We start from the raw sequence: 22,001 nt of genomic DNA, 5'->3' as shown, positions 1-22,001 counted from the left end.
TTTTTTGTTATAATCACTAGTATCCTTCAAAGTTCAGATCAAATATCAGATTAAATATCATCTTCTACATGAGCCCTATTCTGATTTCACACTTGCTAGTGTCTTCTGCCTCCAAAAAAGTGTGTATATATGTGCAGGGGTCCAGCCTCCGTGGGGTTCTTGGAACCTGACAGGAGGGACAGAGTCGGCAAAATGAGTTGAGTCAACAAGTGGGTATAGGCAGGAGCAGGTTGACTGACTGTCAGCTGCTTGGATTTATTTTTGTAGTTTCAGAATCATGTATGTTTCAAGAAAGCAAGCTGAGATCATTTCCTTGGTTACAAGAGTGTACAATTTTCATCAAAAATCATAGTTCATATGGTTACAAGTTTTAATCATGTGATGAAAAGTTTAAGTAATAATCATGTAGTTAATTAATTTCTTATCCCTACTCAGACCATGATGACCTTAACCTGTCTGTTACCATATTTATTACTACATTATAAAATTGTTAATTCATTTAGAGTTATTAAGCAATTCTTTTAATGGAAAGCTTTTTATATTTTTTGTGTAGGTAATGTTTTTTGATACACTTCCTTAACAGTCTGTAGTGAGGGTCTTTATGCTTGTCCACCCATCTGTTAACTCTTACAATAACCAAATTTTTTTTTCTGGCCTAGTTGGTAGAAGCCACAGTTTCTGTGACTTTTTTATTCTTTCTCATGAAACTAAGGCTGCTGGAGTTCACATATCGGTCACCTGTACTATTTTCTCACCATCTTTTCCATATATTCCTGTGTATGATAAGGGGGGAAAAATTGTTAAATTCCCTGGAATTCTATCAGACCCATCCTGTATCTGTTTTCCCTGTATATATTCTGGTATCTACTTGGAATTCCCAGTGCTGGGTTTTCCAGAGATTTCATAATGTTGAAGTTTTTTGTATGCCTCAGGGAGAGGCAGTCCTGTTAAATTTGGACAGAGTTTACAATCTGTTTTATTCAAGGAATTTTTCTGAAATCCTTCCTTTATAGTCATTCCAGTATTAGGGTGAGTAAATATTGTAATCAATAATAAACCTATAAATATTGGTATGCATGAAATCCCTATATATATTGAAGACAGAAATGTTGTTCCATCAGGCAAGTGTGACTGCCTCGAGTCTTCTTGCTGCGACTGTGTCAAACAGCTTAGAGACCCTGGCTCCCAACATATATGTGTTCATGTTCTCTCTCTCTCTCTCTCTCTCTCACACTCACACACACACACACACACACACACACATACACACAGACACAACTGTCTTCTCCTCTGATGGAATATAAGGAATTTGAACTCATGGAATATATTGTCAAACTCTGGACCACTCTTGGTTTTCTTTCTCAATCTCTCTCTGTCTCTGTCTTTCTTCTCTCTCTGTCTCTTCTCTCTCTCTCTCTCTCTCTCTGTCTCTGTCTTTGTCTCTATCTCTGTCTCTGTCTTTGTCTCTCTGTCTCTCTCTCTCCCTCCCATCCTCCCTTATACACATGTAATCCTCTGGCTTTTTCTCTGATCGAATATAAACACTTTGAAGTCACAGTATATATTGTCAAACCCTGTGCTAGTCTTGACTCAGTGCTTGAGATATAATAGAAACTTAATGAATACTTTATTGTTGATTGATTGAATCTCTGTTAGGTTGGGAGACCTGAGGACTAAGAATGAAAAGAAATCCAGTTTTCTTGAAGCTCTAGAATGGGAGGGAATTGTCTGGGTTTTACTCTTGCTCTCAAATGGGTGATCCCCAGGGATAAAGTGAGAATACCCATTTATTTAAGAATCCTGGAACTGTTTCCAAAGCCCTCATGACTTGACAAAGAATCAATTCCCTACTTTCCAAGGTCATCGTATTTTCAGGGGCTAGGATAGAACTTTACAGTTCACTGGTAATGAGCAATGTCAGAGCTTCCCACAAGCAATCCTGTGACTCAGAATTTTAAAAGATGATATTACAATGTTGTACCAATTTCCTTACTTCATTAGTGAATGGAAAAACTAGTACAGGGTGCTGAGAATTTCCTCTAGTTACCTTATTCAATAGGAAATAGAGAACTCATCAGAAGTGTGTTATGGACCTCACCCACATCAGTAACACTCAGGTAAGGAGTCAGTCATTTGTGCCTGCTTCTTGAAGTCATATACTAAGTGATTCAGGGAAGCAAGGATGTATAAGAAAGTGATCCCCTATGGTTTATCCATTCATGTGCTTCAAGTAATTCTATGAAAAAGCTTACCTCCAATTTTTTTTTCATTCAGGGGGCCAAGAAAATATGGTATCTGCTGAACCAAATGATAAATGTTTTCAATTCGTTACACTTTGCTATATTTTTCCCTCAGCCTAAATGAAATACTATTTAGTCTGCTATGAATACAGTTTTGTATTGAACTATCCCTCAAGGCAAAATTAAAAATCGTGCATGCTCTGTTTTATGTGTGTGTGTGTGTGTGTGTGTGTGTGTGTGTGTGTGTGTGTGTGTGTACAGGTTAACTTGTTGCAAACTATACATTATGAAATAAGAAGCAGGAAAATCATCAAACCAAATTAGAAAGTAAGCTACAGTATCACCTTACAGGTAAGTAACAATGTAAAACATTAGAAATTCAGATATGTTGTGAATCACTTAACATATTCTCCCAGAACACAATACCCCTTATTGCTACCTGGCTAAGCACAAAGAAATTCAAAATAATATCTGCTATTTTGTAGGGGAAATAGAGTTGCCACTTGAGGTTAAAGTAGGAGGTAAGAATTATATAATGTCTTTTAAACTTTGAAATGTAATGCAAGTAATGCTCAACACAATAAAAAAGTATTTTACATAAAGATGTGAAATTTATATAAGGCAAACATATAAATCTCTTTGAAAGTAATATTTACACTGCCTATTTTGAAAATCATTCCAACAGTAAAATAATATGGGCGTTTTTAAAATAAATAAATGTAAGTATATTCAAATGAAAAATAGAAAAAAAAATTGATTTTAATAAGGCTTCTTAAGCATACCAGAAAATGATGATGGCATAGTTAGTATTGCTTACCATGAATGTTTTCAAACTACCCCATCCCCTAATGAAGGGGAAAAAAGACCCTTAGGGGGAAAAAAACTTACTATGGTCATAGTGTTAGAGAAAAGGAGCTGAATCTACTAAATGAGAATGTAGAAACATCATGTAAGGTGAAAACTTCAGGAAAGAGCATCAAGTAGCTATAATCCCTGGAGTTCTCAATAAGTGTGCCTATCTCTCTTCCATTCCAATATACACAGAGAATGTAATATCATGAATAACTTTGCATAAATCATAAATCAACATCTGGCTGTGAAGGTGACTTTCTGCCCCTCCACAACTATGGCAATGACTTAGCCTACCACACACTTTGCAAAAGAGGTTGTAGACAATGCAAAGACAAAAAGGGTCATAACTGGACTGGGTGTGGGAGTTGGAAGATGCAGTAATGCCAGGAAGAAGGAAAACAGTATCTGTACCCGAGAGAAAGGGGTTAGAAATCAAATTGTAGTCAGTCCTGTACCCAAAAATTATTTTGGGAATGGACCCATATTATTCAATATCAAGGGGCTACAGATAGAAGGTCTGGGATCTAATAACTGCTGAAAGGGGTGAGGGAAAAAAGAGGAACTAGAGATTAGCTACTAGAAATATAATAGAAAGGTTAAAAGACCAAATGTTCAAGAGTGAAAAGTCAGAATATAATCCAAGCTCACAAGTAGATATAAATGACAGAAAAGAAAAGGAATATAAATACCAAGAACTTATAAAAATCAATGCATAATTATTATATTTTGAAAAGAACCTTGGTTTCAAACCTGGAATGTTTGCATGAGAATATATTCATCATTGGAGAGGATAATTCAAGCTGTATGCCTCTGTGAGGGATGGAGTTGGCTTGAGAACCTGGAATCAGATAGATCTTTATTCTCCTTCCTTCTCTGAGAGATAAATATGTGGTTCTAGACCTGTTTTGTTGAGAAATATGAATAGAAACAGAAGAGACTATGGAAGATACACGGGGAGGAGTAAGTGAGCTATTCAACACATTCCTGATTTCTAACTCTTCCTCTCCAGAGACTTTGGAATATTTTCCCTCAAGTAATTTAGGAATCCCTTTTGCTTGAGATAATATATCTCACCTCCAGTTCATTCACTATGGTGTAATTATCTGGTATGTCAGAATCTATATAAATTTTCTGATTTCTTCTAGCAATCTGCCTGAATAAAAGTAGTTATTTTATATTCACTATTTGCAATGGTCTTTTCTGAAATTAGCATTGGGCAGAAAGGGGTCAAGACTTCAGATAATAAGTTTGAGGTATCTTTTCTTCATTAAAGTATGGTAATCAGTGAAGTAGTTTGAACTTTACCATTAGACTAACAATACTTACACAAGACAAGATATTTAATTTTAGTGTGGTAAAACCTTTTTGAGGACTGCAGACTGGTCAACCTCATGACCTCTACTCGTGTTCTACAGGAAAAAATCAAAGATCTCAGACAAGATTCCTCAGAAATATATGAAAGCATTCCAAAAGATACATTTTGTCAATCCTCTAGGGAACATACACATAACTATACAGGCAACAACACAGTCTATATGTATTAAAATGGAAAAAAAATTCCTGATAAAAAAAGATTATTCCCAGGATTCTCCAAAGATCTTGGAACAACAACAATTTCAGAAATAATCTAATGAAAAATAAACTTAAAAGGATATATTAGGAATGAAATTAGGACAGAAATGGATGCTTTCTGTCTAGATTCAAAGTAAGCAAATATGGTAGAAAAAGAAAGAAAACATGACAGTGAACACATGAATAAAGCAGATGGTCCAAAAGAAAAATAAGGGGAATAATAAGGGAAATAAAATGTAATAACTTTAAAGAAAATAAGGGAAACAAAATGTAGTAACTTTAAGAGAACACAGGAAGTTTATACTGGCAAAAATGATCGAAATTAAATGCAGGTAGTGTAGAAATATTTTGAGGATCACAGGCCTGAGAACATGATTAGTCTAAAAACTTATTTACCATGGTATAGAAAATAATACAAGAAAATGCTCAAAGAACCTTAACTGCTTCATCAAATCCAAAAATACTGTCAGAGAAAAATACCATGCTTAAGTGGGATTATGCCCCAGCAGCCACTAAACTTTGCATACCTTTTGACTCAGCTAAATCACCATTAGGATCTATACCCAAAAGAAATAAATTAAAAGCAAATAAACTCATATTTTAAAATAATTATTTATAGTCATTTTTTTTGTAGTAGCCTAAAATTGGAAACCAAAGATGCACTTGACTGTTGGAAAACAGTCTAACACTGTGGTATATGAAAATAATGTAATATTATTATGCTGTAAAAGGTGACAAAACAGATAATTTTGAAGGAAGCTGGAAATATCTATGAATTGTTGCAGAATGAAGTTAGACTCCTTAGAAAAACAGTTCATACAATTACAGATTCTTCAAAAAAGAAAAATAACTTTAAAAAGAAGGAAGAAAACAAACATTTAAGTCTCAGCTATGTGCCAGGCATTTTACAAATATCTCATTTGATCCTCATAAAAGTCTTGTGAGAGAAATATATTCCTATTCTCATTATACAGTTGAAGAAATTGAGGGAGACAGAAGTTAAGTGATTTGAACAAGGCCTCCCAGCTAGTAAAGGTCTGAGGCCAAATTTGAACTCAGATTTTCCTGATTCCAAACCTAGAGCTCTATCTACTATGCCACCTAGCTACCTCTAGAAACACTTTAAAACCCTGATCAGTGCAATCAAAAATCAAGAGCCATGAGTTCAGAAAACTGAAAACACTCTATCCATCTCCAGGGGTGAGAGACATAAAATTGAGAATGAGACATGAATTTTTGGAAATGGTTTACCTGTAAATTTGTTTTGCTGAATTAAACATATTTATTATGACTTTGTAATTGCTCAAATGGGAAAGTAAAGAAAATAAATGCATGTGAAAATAAATCAGTAAATCAAAAGGAAAAAAATAAAAACTACAAGTTTAAATAAAACCCAAAATCCATGGTGGTTAAATTTCAGAGTTTCATTAATAAACAATAAATTATAAGTATCTAGTACAAAAACCTTTCTACTACAAAAATGACACCAATTCAATTGTCCTGGATTACTCTCTTATTCCCAAGCAATTAAAGAAAAAGGATGGAAAGGGATATTAAAAAGGCAAGGTAACTCAGACTACAATGCAAGCAAACAGATCTTAACGTGGAGCCTAAATATAAATGTAAATTGATAATCTGTCAATGAAAGAGAGACATTGAATCATTTCTAAAATTACAACTAAACAAAAGAAAAAGGTGGGTTGAATATTCAACTTGCAAGTTCTCCAAATGAAGAAAGCCCAAAAAAGTAAGAATTATCACAAAAATAATAAATAATAAAATCTATTCATTATTTATATAGATTATTTAAAGCCTTTTATTTTACAAAATAGAATAAGATAAATTAAGGGAAGCAGCTGTAGCTGCAGTAGTAGCAGCAGCATGTATTTAGTGCTTTCAGATTTGCAAAGTGCTTTATGAATATCGTCTAATTTAATCCTCACATAAACCCTGAGAATTAGGTGCTATTAACAGTCCCTTTACTTATGAAGTAAGAGTAAGTAAGTAAGATTCTATTAAGAAAGAGAGATTAACTCACTAGCCTAGAGTCACATATCTAGGAACTGGATTAGAACTCAGTTCATCCCTGACTCTGGATGCATAACTGTATTCACTGTGCCTCCTAAAAACAAAGAATCATAATTAAGAGTCGAAATAACAACAAAAACCTTTTGAGGCTAATGATTTGAAGAATTGAAAAGAATATTAGAAGAAAAACTGAACTGAAACTCCATGGATTAAGTGACTTTTTTTTTTCCTGGAAGGGTTATCAAGGAATGAAGTAACACAAATTGGTAGAGACAAAGTAAGAGATAGAGGAGAGCTATCCAGAGTTGAGCTGAGAATGGATTGTAGTTTCTTTAATTTCACAACAAAGAGAATTACAGGAAATAGAAAAGAAAGCAATGCACTAAAGAATCCAATTAAATGAAAGAAAATGGAGAACTGATAAGAAAACAAAACACTACAATTGCCTGTGTACTCAGAAACAAATCTTCCCCCAATAAAGGGAACCAGAAAATGATAATAAGAGGCTGTAACAAAATTTGCAAAGAATCAGATAATTATTTTTTTTAAAAGCAAGGGTTTCAAACATCCTACCAGACAAAACAAAAGGAAAAAAAAATCACAAAACCAAGAGGGTAAAGGAGGGAAATGGCTTTATGCTCAACAATGTTACAGATGAAAGTATTGTGAATACTAAATATATTTGCCCCAAGTGACATAGCATTTACATTGATAAAAGGAAAATTAACTGAATTTAAAAGTTAATTGCTAATAATAAAAAAATTTCAAGTAGTTTAATGTTCCTTTATCAGAGCTGAATGAAAAATGAACACAAAAGGAAAACACAGAACAAAACCATCTCACTTTTTTCTTTATCACCCCGGGACTTAAAAAAAAAATACTGTTTGGCATTTAGTCAATGCTTAATTAAATTTAAAATTTTTATTCATTCACATAGTTTCCTCTGCAGTCAAATATAAACTTCTATTTGTTTTTGAAAGCCCTTCATATATAGCCTCTTCTTCTTTTTCTAGTATTTTTCTGTATATAGTTAATCTGTATTTTAAAACAGCTGTCTCCCAGGCCTAGATCTTCTCACTTCTCACCTCTGCCTCCCAGTTCCTCTCAACTAAAATCTCACCATCTGCAAGAAAATTTTCCTAGTCCTACTTAATAATAGTGTTTTCTCTCTGAGATTATTTGCAATTTAACCTGTGCATAACTTCTTTGTAAATAGCTGCCTGAATGCTGCTTCCCTCATTGAATTATAATCTCCTCTAGAGAAGGAAGAGATATTTTTTTCCTTTTTTTTCCTTCTTGTATATCCAGTCTTTGTGGCACAGTGAATAGCATGTAGTGGGTGTTTTTAAATGCTTACTAAATGAATTGAATATATATTGTCCCAGATATTTCATTCTACACTTAATAGATCTTCCATCTCATCAATGTAATTATTCTCTCTCTGAGAGAATATTGCAAATGACCCATGCTTTTTCATCCTGGGGAATTCTTTTTTTTTCTTCTCCCACAAATAAAACAGAGCATAATTTCTTTTTTTTAATAAACATTTGGTTTCTCTAGGACAATTCAACTAATTATAATGTTTGGATTTTTCAAATGTGATTGTAGTATCAATTGATTCAGCTTCTGATCTTCCATAATTCTTGATTTTTTGTTCTGCTACTTTCCCATTATCCAATGTTCTTAGTTCTACTAGATTATCCCTCATTATACCATATATAAATATTTCTACTAGATTATTACTTGTTATACCATATATACATGTATATACAAACATATATACACATATACACATGTACACATATATATATATATACATATATTTTTCCTCAGTCTAATAATCCTGATGCTATTTATTTTCCACCCAATGTATCAAATTATATTGAATAACACTCCTATTCTCCAAAGGATTTGTAATCCTGATTGTTTCTGGATTCTTTGTTTATGAAATCAATTATCAAACTTTGTGTACCATTTCTCCCAAAACATATCATGAAGACATGCTATTTCTTTACCATGATTTTCTACAAGAGATTGCTTTTTTAGAGAACCAAGATAAATAATATCTGATCTATTATTCCAGGAACACTTAAGAAGATATCAAAAATTCAAAGGAAATGATGCAAAATTATTAGGACTTGAGAACCAAAAAAAATCACTGAAAGCAACCTGAACAATGAATAATTTAAAAAAAACAGAGAAAACATGTCTCCCTCCTCTGGCAGAGAAGTAAGAGATCACAAACTTGGATTGTAATACCTTATTAAATGTGTTTTCTTTTTCTTTTCCTCAGTTGCCCCTTCACTTCAAGGTAGGGATTAATTTCACAATAGGGAAATGAAGAGGGGAGAGCATTTCTAGGAATTATTATGATGTAAAAACAGAAGAGATTAATAAAATTATTTTAAAAAAAATAAGAAACCATACCTTTGTTTTTGACAGAAAGAATAATGAAATTCAACACAAATAATGGCATTACTGTTTTATTGCTAACAATCTAAGACATGTAGATTAAACCTTTGAACTCAGATTTTGATAGGGCTTAGTGAGTAACATCTGTCCTACCGGCAGGAGGTTAGACAATAGATTTTCAGGAATGCAATATGGTCCATTGAGTAGACCTCAGTAAACAAATTGTTATTTCCATTTAATATGTTATATACTTTACTGCAAAAGAAATTGGAGTAACAGAAAAAGGACAAATGCTGAAAAATACTCATTAGTGCCTTAAAAACTCATATTTCTCTACGTATTAATTACCCATGATAGAAAACATCTTAGACATATTAAAAAATTTAAAGAAGTACAAATATGAAGATATTACTGACTCAAACAGATCAAAGATGATTTAAATAATCCTTTCAGGGGAGTCCATGATAGATTTTGTGTATAGCCCTAGCTGTACTCGCTTTGCCATATTTTTCAAGATTACAGTGCTTGGAAAACAGTTCTTTCAAGAAATTCAAAGAAGTACATATTATTGTAATGGGGAACTGAGATTGGTTACTGTGAGTCCAGACTTCATTAGCACACATAACAAGGTTTGCTTGAAATGATGCTCATTTGTACATTTATTATTTCTATGTATCATGTGTATTTATTAAGAAGAAATTGATTGGCTATGATCTAGAACCGAGAATGTTTACAAAAGGAACCAAGCAGATGATGATTCTTTTCTGCCTGGCTGATTTGAGTGAGGAAGACATGCTGTACTCACAGTGGGGAGAGACCTCAGGTCTTAATTTCTTTATCAAAAAGAATATGTGGTCTCTGACTACCTCTGCTCTTTGCCTAGCAAAGCAGTGATAAAGGTCTTTTAGAAAAGGGCAAGGGGGGCAGCTAGGGGAGCAGTAGATAAAGCACCAGCCCTGGAGTCAGGAGTACCTGGGCTCAAATCTGATCTCAGACACTTAATAATTACCTAGTTATGTGGCCTTGGCAAGCCACTTAACCCCATTACCTTGCAAAAACCGTTTGAAAAAGGGCAAGAGGAATTCAAACATTGGCTACGCCATCTTTATAAATGAATGGTTTGTAAAAATTTCTGTAAGTCTGAGCCCACTCTTACCAAGGAATATAATAATCTAGAAAGAAGAAGGTTCCCCCAGTATATGATGGGGCTATTGTCTTGAAACTTTTGTTCTTTAAATTTTGTTGATAAATATTCTTTTTTAAAAAAATGCTGATTAGTTAAATGGCACTAGGGGTTAATAAGAAGGAGTATTGATGATATATAAATGAAACTGGCAGTTTAAACATATTGGGAACAATATATTAGAATGGTAGTTTGAGCTGATAGCTTTAGAAAGGTACTCCACAAGTTTTCTCAAGGAAAACTATAACCTTGCTTGAGGGTACTTCACTCATCAATGCAAGTTATGATAAGAACCCTTTAGTGCTTTTATGGGCTTTATTACCATGCCCAATTTACAGATGAGGAAATGAAGGTACAGAGAATGACTTTCCTAGTGTACTACAAAAAAGTTCCAGGATTTTGATTGAAACCCAGATCTAATTTCTTTCATGTTAGCAATTCTCATTCTGATGCTAATTTCCATATATAGACAAATTACTTATCATATGGCATTTTAAATATGAGAGATTATACTACTGTCTTTTTGTACAATTATTTGTTCATTTAGTAAACATTTGCTAATTGCTTGTATTATACAATGCATTGTATAATACTTGGGGAAATATGAAGATAAGAATCATCACTATCTTTCAAGGAATTTCTGACTCTGTTTTATTCCATTCTTGAAAGGTTATTAAGTATCTAATAAATGCAAGGCATTATGCTAGAGGCCAGCAATAAAAGATAAAAACAAAACCATAGAGTAAAAAGCTTGCAGTTCTGAATATAACCTTGAAAGAGTTGTAATCCCTATAATTAAAGCATAGAAATTGATTTTGTATAATGTTGATGCTTTTATTTAAAAATGTTTGGAAAAATTCACTTGTATAAAGTAAGTGATTGACACTTATTTTGTTGAATAGATATGTGGAATATTGTCATTATTTTCAAAAACTACCATTAAAATTACTGCCGTATGATGATGTTAAATCAGTAATTATGATTATGGAATGAAGTTATGCGTAGACTGATAGACAGACTTCCCCTTGAGGAATTATCTAGTACAAATGGCAACTACAGGGGAACATTTGGTAGGTACATAGATGGCTGATAGATGGATAAATGGATGCATGGATGGATGGATGAATGGATGGATGGATGGTATAATAGAGATTATAGATGAATTATATATGTATATTTATATTTTTATAGAAAACACTATATGTACTATTATCAATTTTTCCAATAATTTTGACACAGGTTAAGATCTTAGTATAAGCTCTTAGTTTATATCTATCTTTGCCTATAAATGAGTAAAGAAGATTTTAAAGTGACTAAAAGAACCTCATGTAAAAAAAATCTGGATCAACAGCATTTATATTCTGTACTTTTTACCATGATTCATTTGATATCATCAAATCAAATGTTAATCTCATCCTATAGTATCTTGACCATTCGTGGAAGATATCTACATAACTGGTGTGCACCCCTCCCTCTTAATGTTACCTATTACAATCTTTCATTTCTCTGAAAGCATTAGATGCTTAATAAATGCTGATTGATTTGAGTCAGTTCAGGTCCCACATTCTCCACAGTATCTTCTCAAATACACCCACCTTGAAAATAATCTTTTCCTGCCCATATTTTGAAAGCACTTTATGTATCACCTTTGTATTTGATGCATTCGAATTTGCTGCATATTTTTTGCTGTCTATATTAGATTGCAATCTCCTTAGAGAAAGGGACTGTATTGTTTTTTAAATTTGTAACAAGTATGTAACAAATTGAATTGAATCCAAGGACATTAACTTTGTGATGATAAAAACAAGATAGAACATGGATACATCTCTATCATATCATTGTTCAAAGACTACTTTTCCTACTCTGGAAAGTGTTAGACATTTTGGTTAAGTAGCAATTAATTTGAAAATTCTTTTTTTGGGGGGGGGGTTGCTAGGCCATGGGGCTAAGTGACTTACTCAAGTTCACACAGCTAGGTAATTGTTAAGTATCTGAGGCCGGATTGAATTCAGATCCTCCTGACTCCAAGGCCATTTCTCTATCTACAGCACCACCTATCTACCCTATAATTTGAAAATTCTTAAGAAATTTTAGTGGATGACATGTTTAACTTGATTGAAAATTATCAGATGGCTTCCCCAAAAAACTAATGCAATTTTTATCAGAATGTGGACCAAAGAAAATTGCAGCCACGAGTTGGGCAGAAATGAAATCCTTCTGTCAATTGCTCAATTTCCTTTTAGACAATTTTACATATAATCATATGATGTAAACAGTCTTTATTGTACTGGTTTTTGGTAGATATATGTGGATTTTTTTTTACCTTGAAGATAGGATGGTACAAAGATAGTACAAAGAGATGTTAAGAATTAGGAGAAAGGAAATTGATTCATGATGGAAAAGAACCATGAGCAATCAAAAATGATTTTTAAGGCATTTGAAAAAGTTATTTCATAAAAGTTAAATGAACTGGTAACATTTAGCCTGGAGAAGAGAAGTATGGGTGATTTAATTGCTGTCTCCACATAAATGAAAGTTGATTTTATGGATGATGAAAACTAAATGATTTTCATTTTCACTTAGAGTAGAACCAGAGGAAAAAACCCCATAATTTAAAGAATATATTGTAAAATGCTGCTTGAGGTTCTGAGAGATTAGAATAGATCACAAAAAGTTGGTGTTCAATCTGCTTTGTTTTTTAATGCGATCTTGGTAACAGATACAATTCAAAATAGTCACTGGTAGCTGTGATCAACATCTAATCATCCAAGTATATATTATTATACATATTTATGTGTATATTATGCACATTGTAGATTTTTCCTCTAGGGCCACTAGGTGGCATAGTGAATAGAGCCCTAGACCTGAAGTCAGGAGGACCTGAGCTCAAATCCAACCCCACACACTTGACACTTACTAGCTATGTGACACTGGGCAAGGTATTTAATCCTGATTGCCTTAAATCCATGGCCCTCTCTAGTCTTCCTGATTCATATCTGGCCATTGGACCTTGATGGCTCTGGAGGAGAAAATGAGGCTGGTGACCTTGCATAATACTCATCTCACTCAGATCCAATTCACATGCATGTTATAGTATCATGTCCCTGATGTCATGATTTTCTTTGAGAATGAAGGACAAAACAACAAAAAACAGATTTTCTCTATGGTTAGGATGTATCCCAATTGCTTTCTATCCTTTACTTTTCAAGGTGGCATCCATGAATACTGAGATCATGGAGGAATAGACTCAATATCTTTTCAAGATGAAGATATCATCCTCTGCTTAACTACAACGTGTGGTTTAGTGATTCTTTACCTGGTTGGTCTAATGTCCAATACAGTAATGGAAAGGAGAAAATTTGTGTGTGTGTGTGTGTGTTTGAATAAACATGCATATGTTAACTATTTATCTATATATAAACTATATATCTATATTTCTCTCTACACATACATATACATAATAGATAGATATAGATATAGAGACAGAGATAGATTAGATATATAGAGATATAGATGATATAGATAGATATAGATATAGATATAGATATAGATATAGATATAGATATAGATATAGATATAGATATAGATATAGATATAGATAGATATGGATACGGATATGGATATGGATATGGATATGGATATGGATAGAGATAGATGATATAGATATAGATAGATATATTGTGTGCATACTGTGTCACTCCTTGTTGCTTAGGTAACAACATTAGGTAACATAATCAACAGTATTAGCTGAACAGCTATGATAAATTGATAATTTTAAAGTTGGCATTCATTTGTTGAGTGACTAAACAAACTGTTCTGCCATTGGTATGAATATTTTATATTTTTTCAAAATCTCAAAAGCATCTCTCTTAAATAATTATTATACTTTGCATTGTACTAAGATAAATGCATTCTGCATAACAAGTCCAAAGAATTATTCTCATGTCCTATGGATGAACAATGCAAGGAGGAAGATGAAAGTTTAATGCTAGGGGAAAAAAATTACCCACAATCAGAGCTGCCTCAAGATAGAATGACTTCTTGCAGGGTAAGAGGGTGCCTATCAATAGATATGTTCAGGCAGGTACTAGATAACTACTTGGTACAGTGAAAGAAGAATTCATATAATATATGTTTGTTGGGTTGGATTGCTGTTCTAAGTATCGAGGAGAAATAAATTATCCCCAATTTCCCTTCCAAACTAAAGGTTTCATTAGTTTCAAAAAGAAATTGAAAAGGCATATTGTCCTATTTAGTCATCTGTAATTAGCATCTAGTGGCTTTGTATATTAAATAATGACTATACAGCAAATTATGTCAAACATCTTAAAAAACAGATTATAGATTGAATATTTCATTCTGGTGCCTTGGAAGTCATTTTTGAAGACCAAGGAAAAGCCCAGGGAAGGAAGAATTACTCAGAGGAAGGCAATTTCTTTCAAGGAATGGTACTTGTGTTATGCTTCTGAATAAAGTGAGCACTACCTTCAAAGTTAACTAAGAATTTGATAAAATGAGCCCCAACTCATAAACACAGATTAATGAAATGTTGCTTTAGAAATATGACAAAAATAGGGGGCAGCTAGGTGGCGTAATGGATAAAGCACCAGCCCTGGAGTCAGGAGTACCTGGGTTCAAATCCATTCTCAGACTCTTAATAATTACCTTGCTCTGTGGCCTTGGACAAGCCACTTAACTCTGTTTGCCTTGTAAAAATCTAAAAAAAAATAACAAAAATAAAGAAGGAAGGAAGGAAGGAAGGAAGGAAGGAAGGAAGGAAGGAAGGAAGGAAGGAAGGAAGGGAGGAAGGAAATTAATAAATTAAAATGAGTCTGAATTTACTCTTCTGCAAAATGAGGCATTTCAACTGGAGGACTTGTAAGAGCCTTGTGTTTATGATCTGTGGCCTTTTACAAACTGCATTAAATTCCTTTTTTTTTCTTTTTGAACATGTGTAAATTCAATGTGAGATGAATGTCTTGATGGACTAATATATTCCTGAAATACTGAAAGCTTATTCTTTTATAATAGGGTGCATCTTACTCATATTTTCTAATTCTGTAGCCTTGTTATTTTGTTCGCCTGCTATTGCTGAACAAAAGGAGAATGAAAAACCAGTAGAGAAACTTTCAGATAATAGAAGCCAAAAGTCAAGGAAAGGAAAAGCCAATATTCTGTAATTTACTTGTTTCTATTATAAGCCATGTATTTACAACCACTTGATTTTTTTTTAATTCTGAATTTGCTAATAAACTTCAATTATCTCCTACACTATCAAACTGACAATGTTCTTCCCAAAGAAATGACTACTTATAAAGCAGAAATATTAAATGTTGTCCCATTTCCAGCAGGGACATAGTTTTCATCACATAGAAACCAAAGTTGTATTTGGTTAATATCAGGTGCTAAACAACATTCCTAGAGGAGTCCATTTTACTTTGAGATAGTTCAAGTTTTTTGAAAGTTCATAAGTCTAAATTTTTGCAACTTTTCCAATTTCCCCTTGATTTTTTTAAAAATACTGAATTGTTTAGCACCTGCAACAAGAACATTTAACTGAAATAAATTTTGGAATGGATTTTTTGGTATATTTTAACAGTCAGTGTGAACTATAGATTTAGATAGTTGTAACTATTTTTCTCTATCTATAGCTACAACTATCTATCTACTCATCAGTCTGCAAAATGATTGAATTTTTTGTAAATACAGGTCATGTTGAACTCACCTGTTTCTATTGCTGGAAATCCAGTCTGAAATGAGTGTTGAAGCCTGCTGGTGACAATGTTTGTTACCAAAACTGCAAGCCAGCATTATAACTTCTCTTCGTAACTCTCTGGGTATACCAAAGAAAAAAGGGAAAAAAAATTAAAAATGAAAAGGCAGTCCCATCCCTCCTCATCATCAGTCTTAGGAAGGCAGAAAGCACCCTCACTGCCAGTATATCAGAACATAATGAAAACTACACTCTATCATTCCGTGGGACTACAATTAACCATCATGTAGACTAACAAATATGTGACACATCTGCTGTTGTAAAAATTACAAAAAAGTGCATGGGTTCAGATCCCAACATCACCATTGGAGATAGCACTTAAACTTAAGCATAACAAGAAAAATATCTTTGTTCTCAAATACAAGGTAAAGGAAACTATTCTAACACAGCAGCAATACTCCCCAAGCAGGTGAGAAATGAAAGTAAGACTGTCTCATGCTGCTAAAGTCACAGTAATATTGGTAATATTTTTTAACTTCAGTTTGGGAGTTAGAGATAGAAAAAGAAACAAAAGTGTACTCATGTTGGTAAGATGCCTGAACAAGGGATCCATTAAAATTATTTGTTGGCCATCCAAGCTTGATGTACATTGTGGCAACTTGCTTTAAAATATATTCCTAAATGGAGAGAGGGGAAAAAAATTAGTGTCAATGTTAAGATTTTAACCGGTCCATTATCATTGAGTTTTAAAACAAAATGTTTCACATTATGAAGGTGATTATTTACAAACACCAATCTAGTCATAAATAGGGTAATATCCTATGAGATGAGTATTTCAATTCAAGAAATGCAACATTGTTAAGCATTTATAATATGCAAGACACTCTACTCCATCCTAATATTTAAAACGTTAAGATAATGCTGAAAAATAAAGCATAGTCTTGATTTCATAATGACTTTCTGAGAAATGTGTTCTGATGAACATTTTGCAAAGAGGTTGTTTAACATGCACTTGTGTAGGGGCATGCATATGCACACATGTAGCTCTTACATGTAAATTATGGAAAAAGCATAGATACACTTAATGACAAGGACATAGAAAAATGGCTACACAAGTGCACCCAATGACCTAATAGTGCTATTTATCATAGCATACAGAGAGCATTCATTAGTAGCTCATAGTTAAGATCCATTCAGTTCCTGGTACATTTAAACATTGGTAGCAGTTTAAGACATGCTCTTCTTTTTTTGAATGTACTTCCCTTAATTTCAGGCAGGAAGAAGAGTACTGAAATGGTAGCCCAAGCAATTTTTTAATTGCTATACTAAAAATGGAGTGTCTGACATGATATACCATCTTAAAGGACAAATATATACAGATTGAATAAATCTTACGTTTCCAAAAGTTCCATGCACACATGTTTGTGTGTCTGGAAGAAAAGGAGAAATGCAATGTGTCTTTTTCCAGCAGGTGAAAATTATGTCATCACTAAAATGACACATTTCTTTGTATGGGTGTTTTGAAGTCTTAGACAGAAGCTGTAGCAGTAAAGCCATCTACCCTCAAACGTTGCCATTTTTATTTATTAAAACTTAATTGCATCAATGTAGGCAGGCTATGCATAAAAAAAGAGCAACCATAATGGCAATCTGGGAACTGAGATGCCTCCGTTAAAAAAGGGATTTTTATGCTACAATAATCTAGTTTTAAACAATACTAAGACAGTAAGTTAATTAAAAGGATAGTATGTTAGGGCAAAGAGTATTATTTTATGGAATACTCATTGAGCTCTTAAAAGTGAATATAAGAAAGAAAATAGTGTGTACAGTTAACATTGAATACAAATATATTTTCATACATGCACCAAAATTAAACTGGTAATAAGAAAATGAAATATCAAATGCTCATTAATAGTTCTCAAAACTAATCTAATTTGAAATAGTCATGTAATTTCTCTATTAATTAATATCAGCAGTGATATTTTGCTTTATCAACCAGCTGCTAGTTGAGGTAAGATTTTTCAGGTAGTATATTTTGGAATGTTTGTCATGCTTTTCTGTCTATTTGGATTATCTATTGTTTTCTGCACTGTTATCCCCTTGGACCCAATTATGAATGGGCTTTTGCCTCAATGTTGATCTTATCCCTGTTAATTAAGGAAGTGAATTGAATTCACTATGCCCTTTTGGATAAAAATAATGACTAACAATCTTTACTGCAATTGTCGGTATCCTGTTCAGATCTTTGGAATCCCTTTGCCTGGGTTATTTCAGTCCTTGGTGAGTGAAGAATCCTATAACTAGAAGAAAATATGTTTGGACTGGGAGGATTTGGATTGTTTGTATATTTTTAATTCCATAACATTAAAGTTACATATTTTCAGGGTGGGACAAAATAGCTTGTCTCAAATTTCTTTCTTCAAAAGCCAGAAACCACATATCCACAGGAAAACATAATAAAATTAACACGAAAAAATCAGGGAGAAAATAAATAACTTTGAATCTCTTGCACAATAATACATGATAATAAACCAATATTTTTTCGAGAATTGGAGATGAAAGAAATAGATCTTTTACATTGAAGACATTGTAGTTCTCTGTTCGGTCCAGTAATTTATCCAGAGGATAAAGGGCCCGGCTGGCAGCATGCCATGGAAGAAAATCCTTCTCCTCAGAAAGGTATCTGATAATCTCCAGAGGAATATTCTGAGGCAAATAACCAGCTCTGTGTGGTCCAAAAAATAATGTTAATTAGATGCAGTAAAGATATATGATGTTGCAAAAATGAGATTTTTTTTACTTTAAGCACATTAAACATCTTGGTCATCACATTCATCACATTATAAGGAATATAAAAATGAAATCACATACTAAGAAGGTTTCATACATATGTATATGTATATAAATGTGCAATATATTGCTATGCAAGATACCAATATCCTTTCACATATGTAGATTCTGATAATTATAAAATTTGCATGAATACTAAAATATCAAAATGTATATTTTTACAAGAAAGAAAGAACTTCATTCCCTTTATTTCCTCTAGTGTCTACAAAATCAACAACCACAGATATTTTCCTTAATGGCAAAGTGTTCAGAGGTCACAAGTAATTGAAAATAATTGATTATTGAAGTGGCCTTCTTTAGGTTGCTCAATTTGTCTACTTTACTTTTCAAGTAGCTCTGGGTAATGGCATTTAGTTCAGATTGTTTTTCAAAGGGTGACTAAATTAGAACAGCAAGAGATTGAGTCTCTTAGAACTGTGGCTCCCTCCGTGTTGGTATTTCCAAATCAGACTTTGCTATAAAACCAAAGGCCCATATTCAAAGGCTAACCTGCCTCTTCTCACCTCGTTAAAAGCAGGGGGGAGGGGGGAGCTAAGCCCACTAAAAGTGGCATCACTTTTCACAGCCATTTATGAAAATCTAATTGAACCTTTGATTGGGTTCAAATTACATGTATTAGGAAGGATAGCATTTTCTTTTTTTTTTTTACTCTATTCTTTTTTCCCAATGGACTATGTCACCTTGGGTACCATTATCAAGCTCCTAGAATAGTACTAAAAAGTGGAGCTCTTTAAATTTGGCCAAAGACATGTTATCCATTTTTATACATAGAGACACAGAAAAAAAATTGGTCAATATGGACATGCTATGGTTCCGCCTTGAGACTGTGTACAAATTCCAAGGGATAGAGAGACTAAATAACAGTGCATTAAACATCAGTCCATGACTTAATCTTAACACCTGGAAATAGAGAAACTGTTTATTTTCCTTGAGATACTAATGATATTAAATATCATGACAACTGTGGTAAGAACAATAGCTTACAAATTCCCATTCCCCTGTACAAATTGACATATTTTCTTTAAAAAATATTGAAAATGGGGGCAGCTAGGTGGCATAGTGGATAGACCACTGGCCCTGGAGTCAAAAGGACTGAGTTCAAATCTGGTCTCACATACTTAATAAATAATTACCTAGCTGTGTGATCTTGGGCAAATCACTTAACTTAATCCCACTGCCTTGCAAAAACTAATATATATATATATATATATATATACATATATATATATATATATATATGTATAGTGTGTGTGTGTGTGTGTGTGTGTGTGTGTGTGTAAAATGGGAAAGTAGTACAGTGGATAGAGCATTGGCCCTGGAGTCAGGTGGATTTGAGTTCAAATATAACCTCAGACATTTGATATTTATTAACTATGTGACCTTGGGCATTTAACAGAATTGCCTCACCAAAAAATAAAACATTATAAACATGCTAAAAACTTGATTGGTTGGCAGGACTACAGTGGTTTAACACTTTAGTGTTAAAAGGGATACTGACATCACATCCTGGTTGCCTAAAAAGAAGACAGCTACAAGCAATTCTAAATCCTCCCTGATTGTTGGTTGGTGGATAATGATGGACAATGGAGGTGAGGAAACTTCACTCAGCTGAATCAGCACACAGGTTTCCTCAATGTAGTTGTGTTTATCATCCTCTTGCTATGGATGGAAAATCTTCTTTTCTTGACAACTGATTGATTAATATCTCATTTTGCTCCAATATAAAACCTAAACTGGGTCAGACCCAGCTTGTAACAACTGAACAAAGGGATATAGATGGAACAGAGTAGTTCTACCACCTCCCCATTTGACTTCTACTCTCCCTCTAATGCTAGAGTTGGGTGAGTACATGGAAGTAAAGAAAGGTGCTTGACTACAAAAGTCTGAGACTGGATTTCTAATCTCTGGCTGCCTCCTCTGCTTTTGCTCTTATTTTTGTTTTACATCCTAAGCTTATGTGACTGAACACCAATATTTATAGTCTGTCACCTATCTCACACATTTGAGAATCACTAGGTTGCTAACTTGTGGTTAGTTGTCCAGTGAGAAGTGCTGCCTATAATAAAAAGAAATCCCAGATAATAAGACACCCCACCACCATTAGAAACTGGTGAGAATTTACTAGAGCTGAAAAAGCTTGAAGAAGTTTAAGACATGGACTGATTTTATCAGGAGATCCAAATTTGGACTTCCAGGGTGGCAGTGTGAAGGCAAGAAGTTCCTGGAGTTTTTCCTGAAACAACTTTAAAAGAAGCCTCTACACAAACCCAAAAGCTGCAGAGTGAAACAAGTTTTCTACTCAAGATATTGTAGAGGAACTTCAGTAAAAATCTGTCTAACCTGGATAAAAGGCGAGTATAGCTCAGATGGGAGAGCTGGAAAGCCCTAGAGAGACTCTTAGTCACAGCTAAGTTCAGATCAAGCAGAGCAGTGGTGCAGCAGAGTGGCAGTGAGGGTCCCAACCCCAACTAAGAAGATAAAGTTTGAACCCTGTATAGGTAAGCCAGGGAACAGATTCCAACTCCGGCACTAAAAGCTTGGTACTATATTCCCTGTGATCCAAGAACAGAGCTCAACTATCAAAATGAGAAAAAAAAAGAAAGAAAAGAAAAAGCACTGACCATAGAATGCTACTACTATTTTCATAGGGACAATAAAAACACCATCCAAAAAAAGGAAAGCAGTGTCAAAATGCCTACATATGAAGCCTCAAAGGAATTTATGAATTGGCCTCCAAACCCAAAATATATATTTGAAAAGTTTTAAAAGGTTTTTAAAAATCAAAGAAGAGAAGAAGAAAAAAATGGAGAAAATGGGAGTCATGAGAATTAGATAAATCTAACCACAAAATAAATAAGAAGTTAAGAAGGTGGATAGAATTTTAGGAAATTAGATATGATAGACCTCTGGAGAAAACTGAATGAAGATAGAAAGGAATATACCTTTTTTCTCTGATGTACATGGTACCTATACCAAAATTGACCATGTACTAGGGCATTAAAAACTTCACAATCAAATATAGAAAGACAGAAAGAGTAAATGCACACTTTTCACATCATAATGCAATAAAATTCCATGTAATAAAGGGACATGGAAAGAAAAACTAAAAACTAATTGGAAAGTAAATAACCTAATTTTAAAGAATGAGTAG

General features: G+C 33.5%; 1 protein-coding gene across 1 annotated transcript in view; it reads right to left on the bottom strand.

Moving 5' to 3' along the window:
• The window catches only part of TRHDE (thyrotropin releasing hormone degrading enzyme), a 475,008-nt gene that overhangs the window by 32,600 nt on the left and 420,407 nt on the right, over positions 1-22,001 (bottom strand). The window contains exons 13-15 of the mRNA XM_074220778.1: positions 18,578-18,725; positions 16,580-16,677; positions 16,013-16,120 (exon numbers count right to left, since the gene is read on the bottom strand). Coding sequence (XP_074076879.1) covers positions 16,013-16,120; positions 16,580-16,677; positions 18,578-18,725 — 354 coding nt within the window. The remainder of the gene's footprint in view (positions 1-16,012; positions 16,121-16,579; positions 16,678-18,577; positions 18,726-22,001) is intronic.

This window comes from Macrotis lagotis, chromosome 2, assembly GCF_037893015.1.
Source record: "Macrotis lagotis isolate mMagLag1 chromosome 2, bilby.v1.9.chrom.fasta, whole genome shotgun sequence".
Lineage (NCBI taxonomy): Eukaryota > Metazoa > Chordata > Mammalia > Peramelemorphia > Peramelidae > Macrotis > Macrotis lagotis.
Note: the sequence above shows the minus strand (reverse complement) of the source record. Positions and strands in the feature narration are given on the sequence as shown.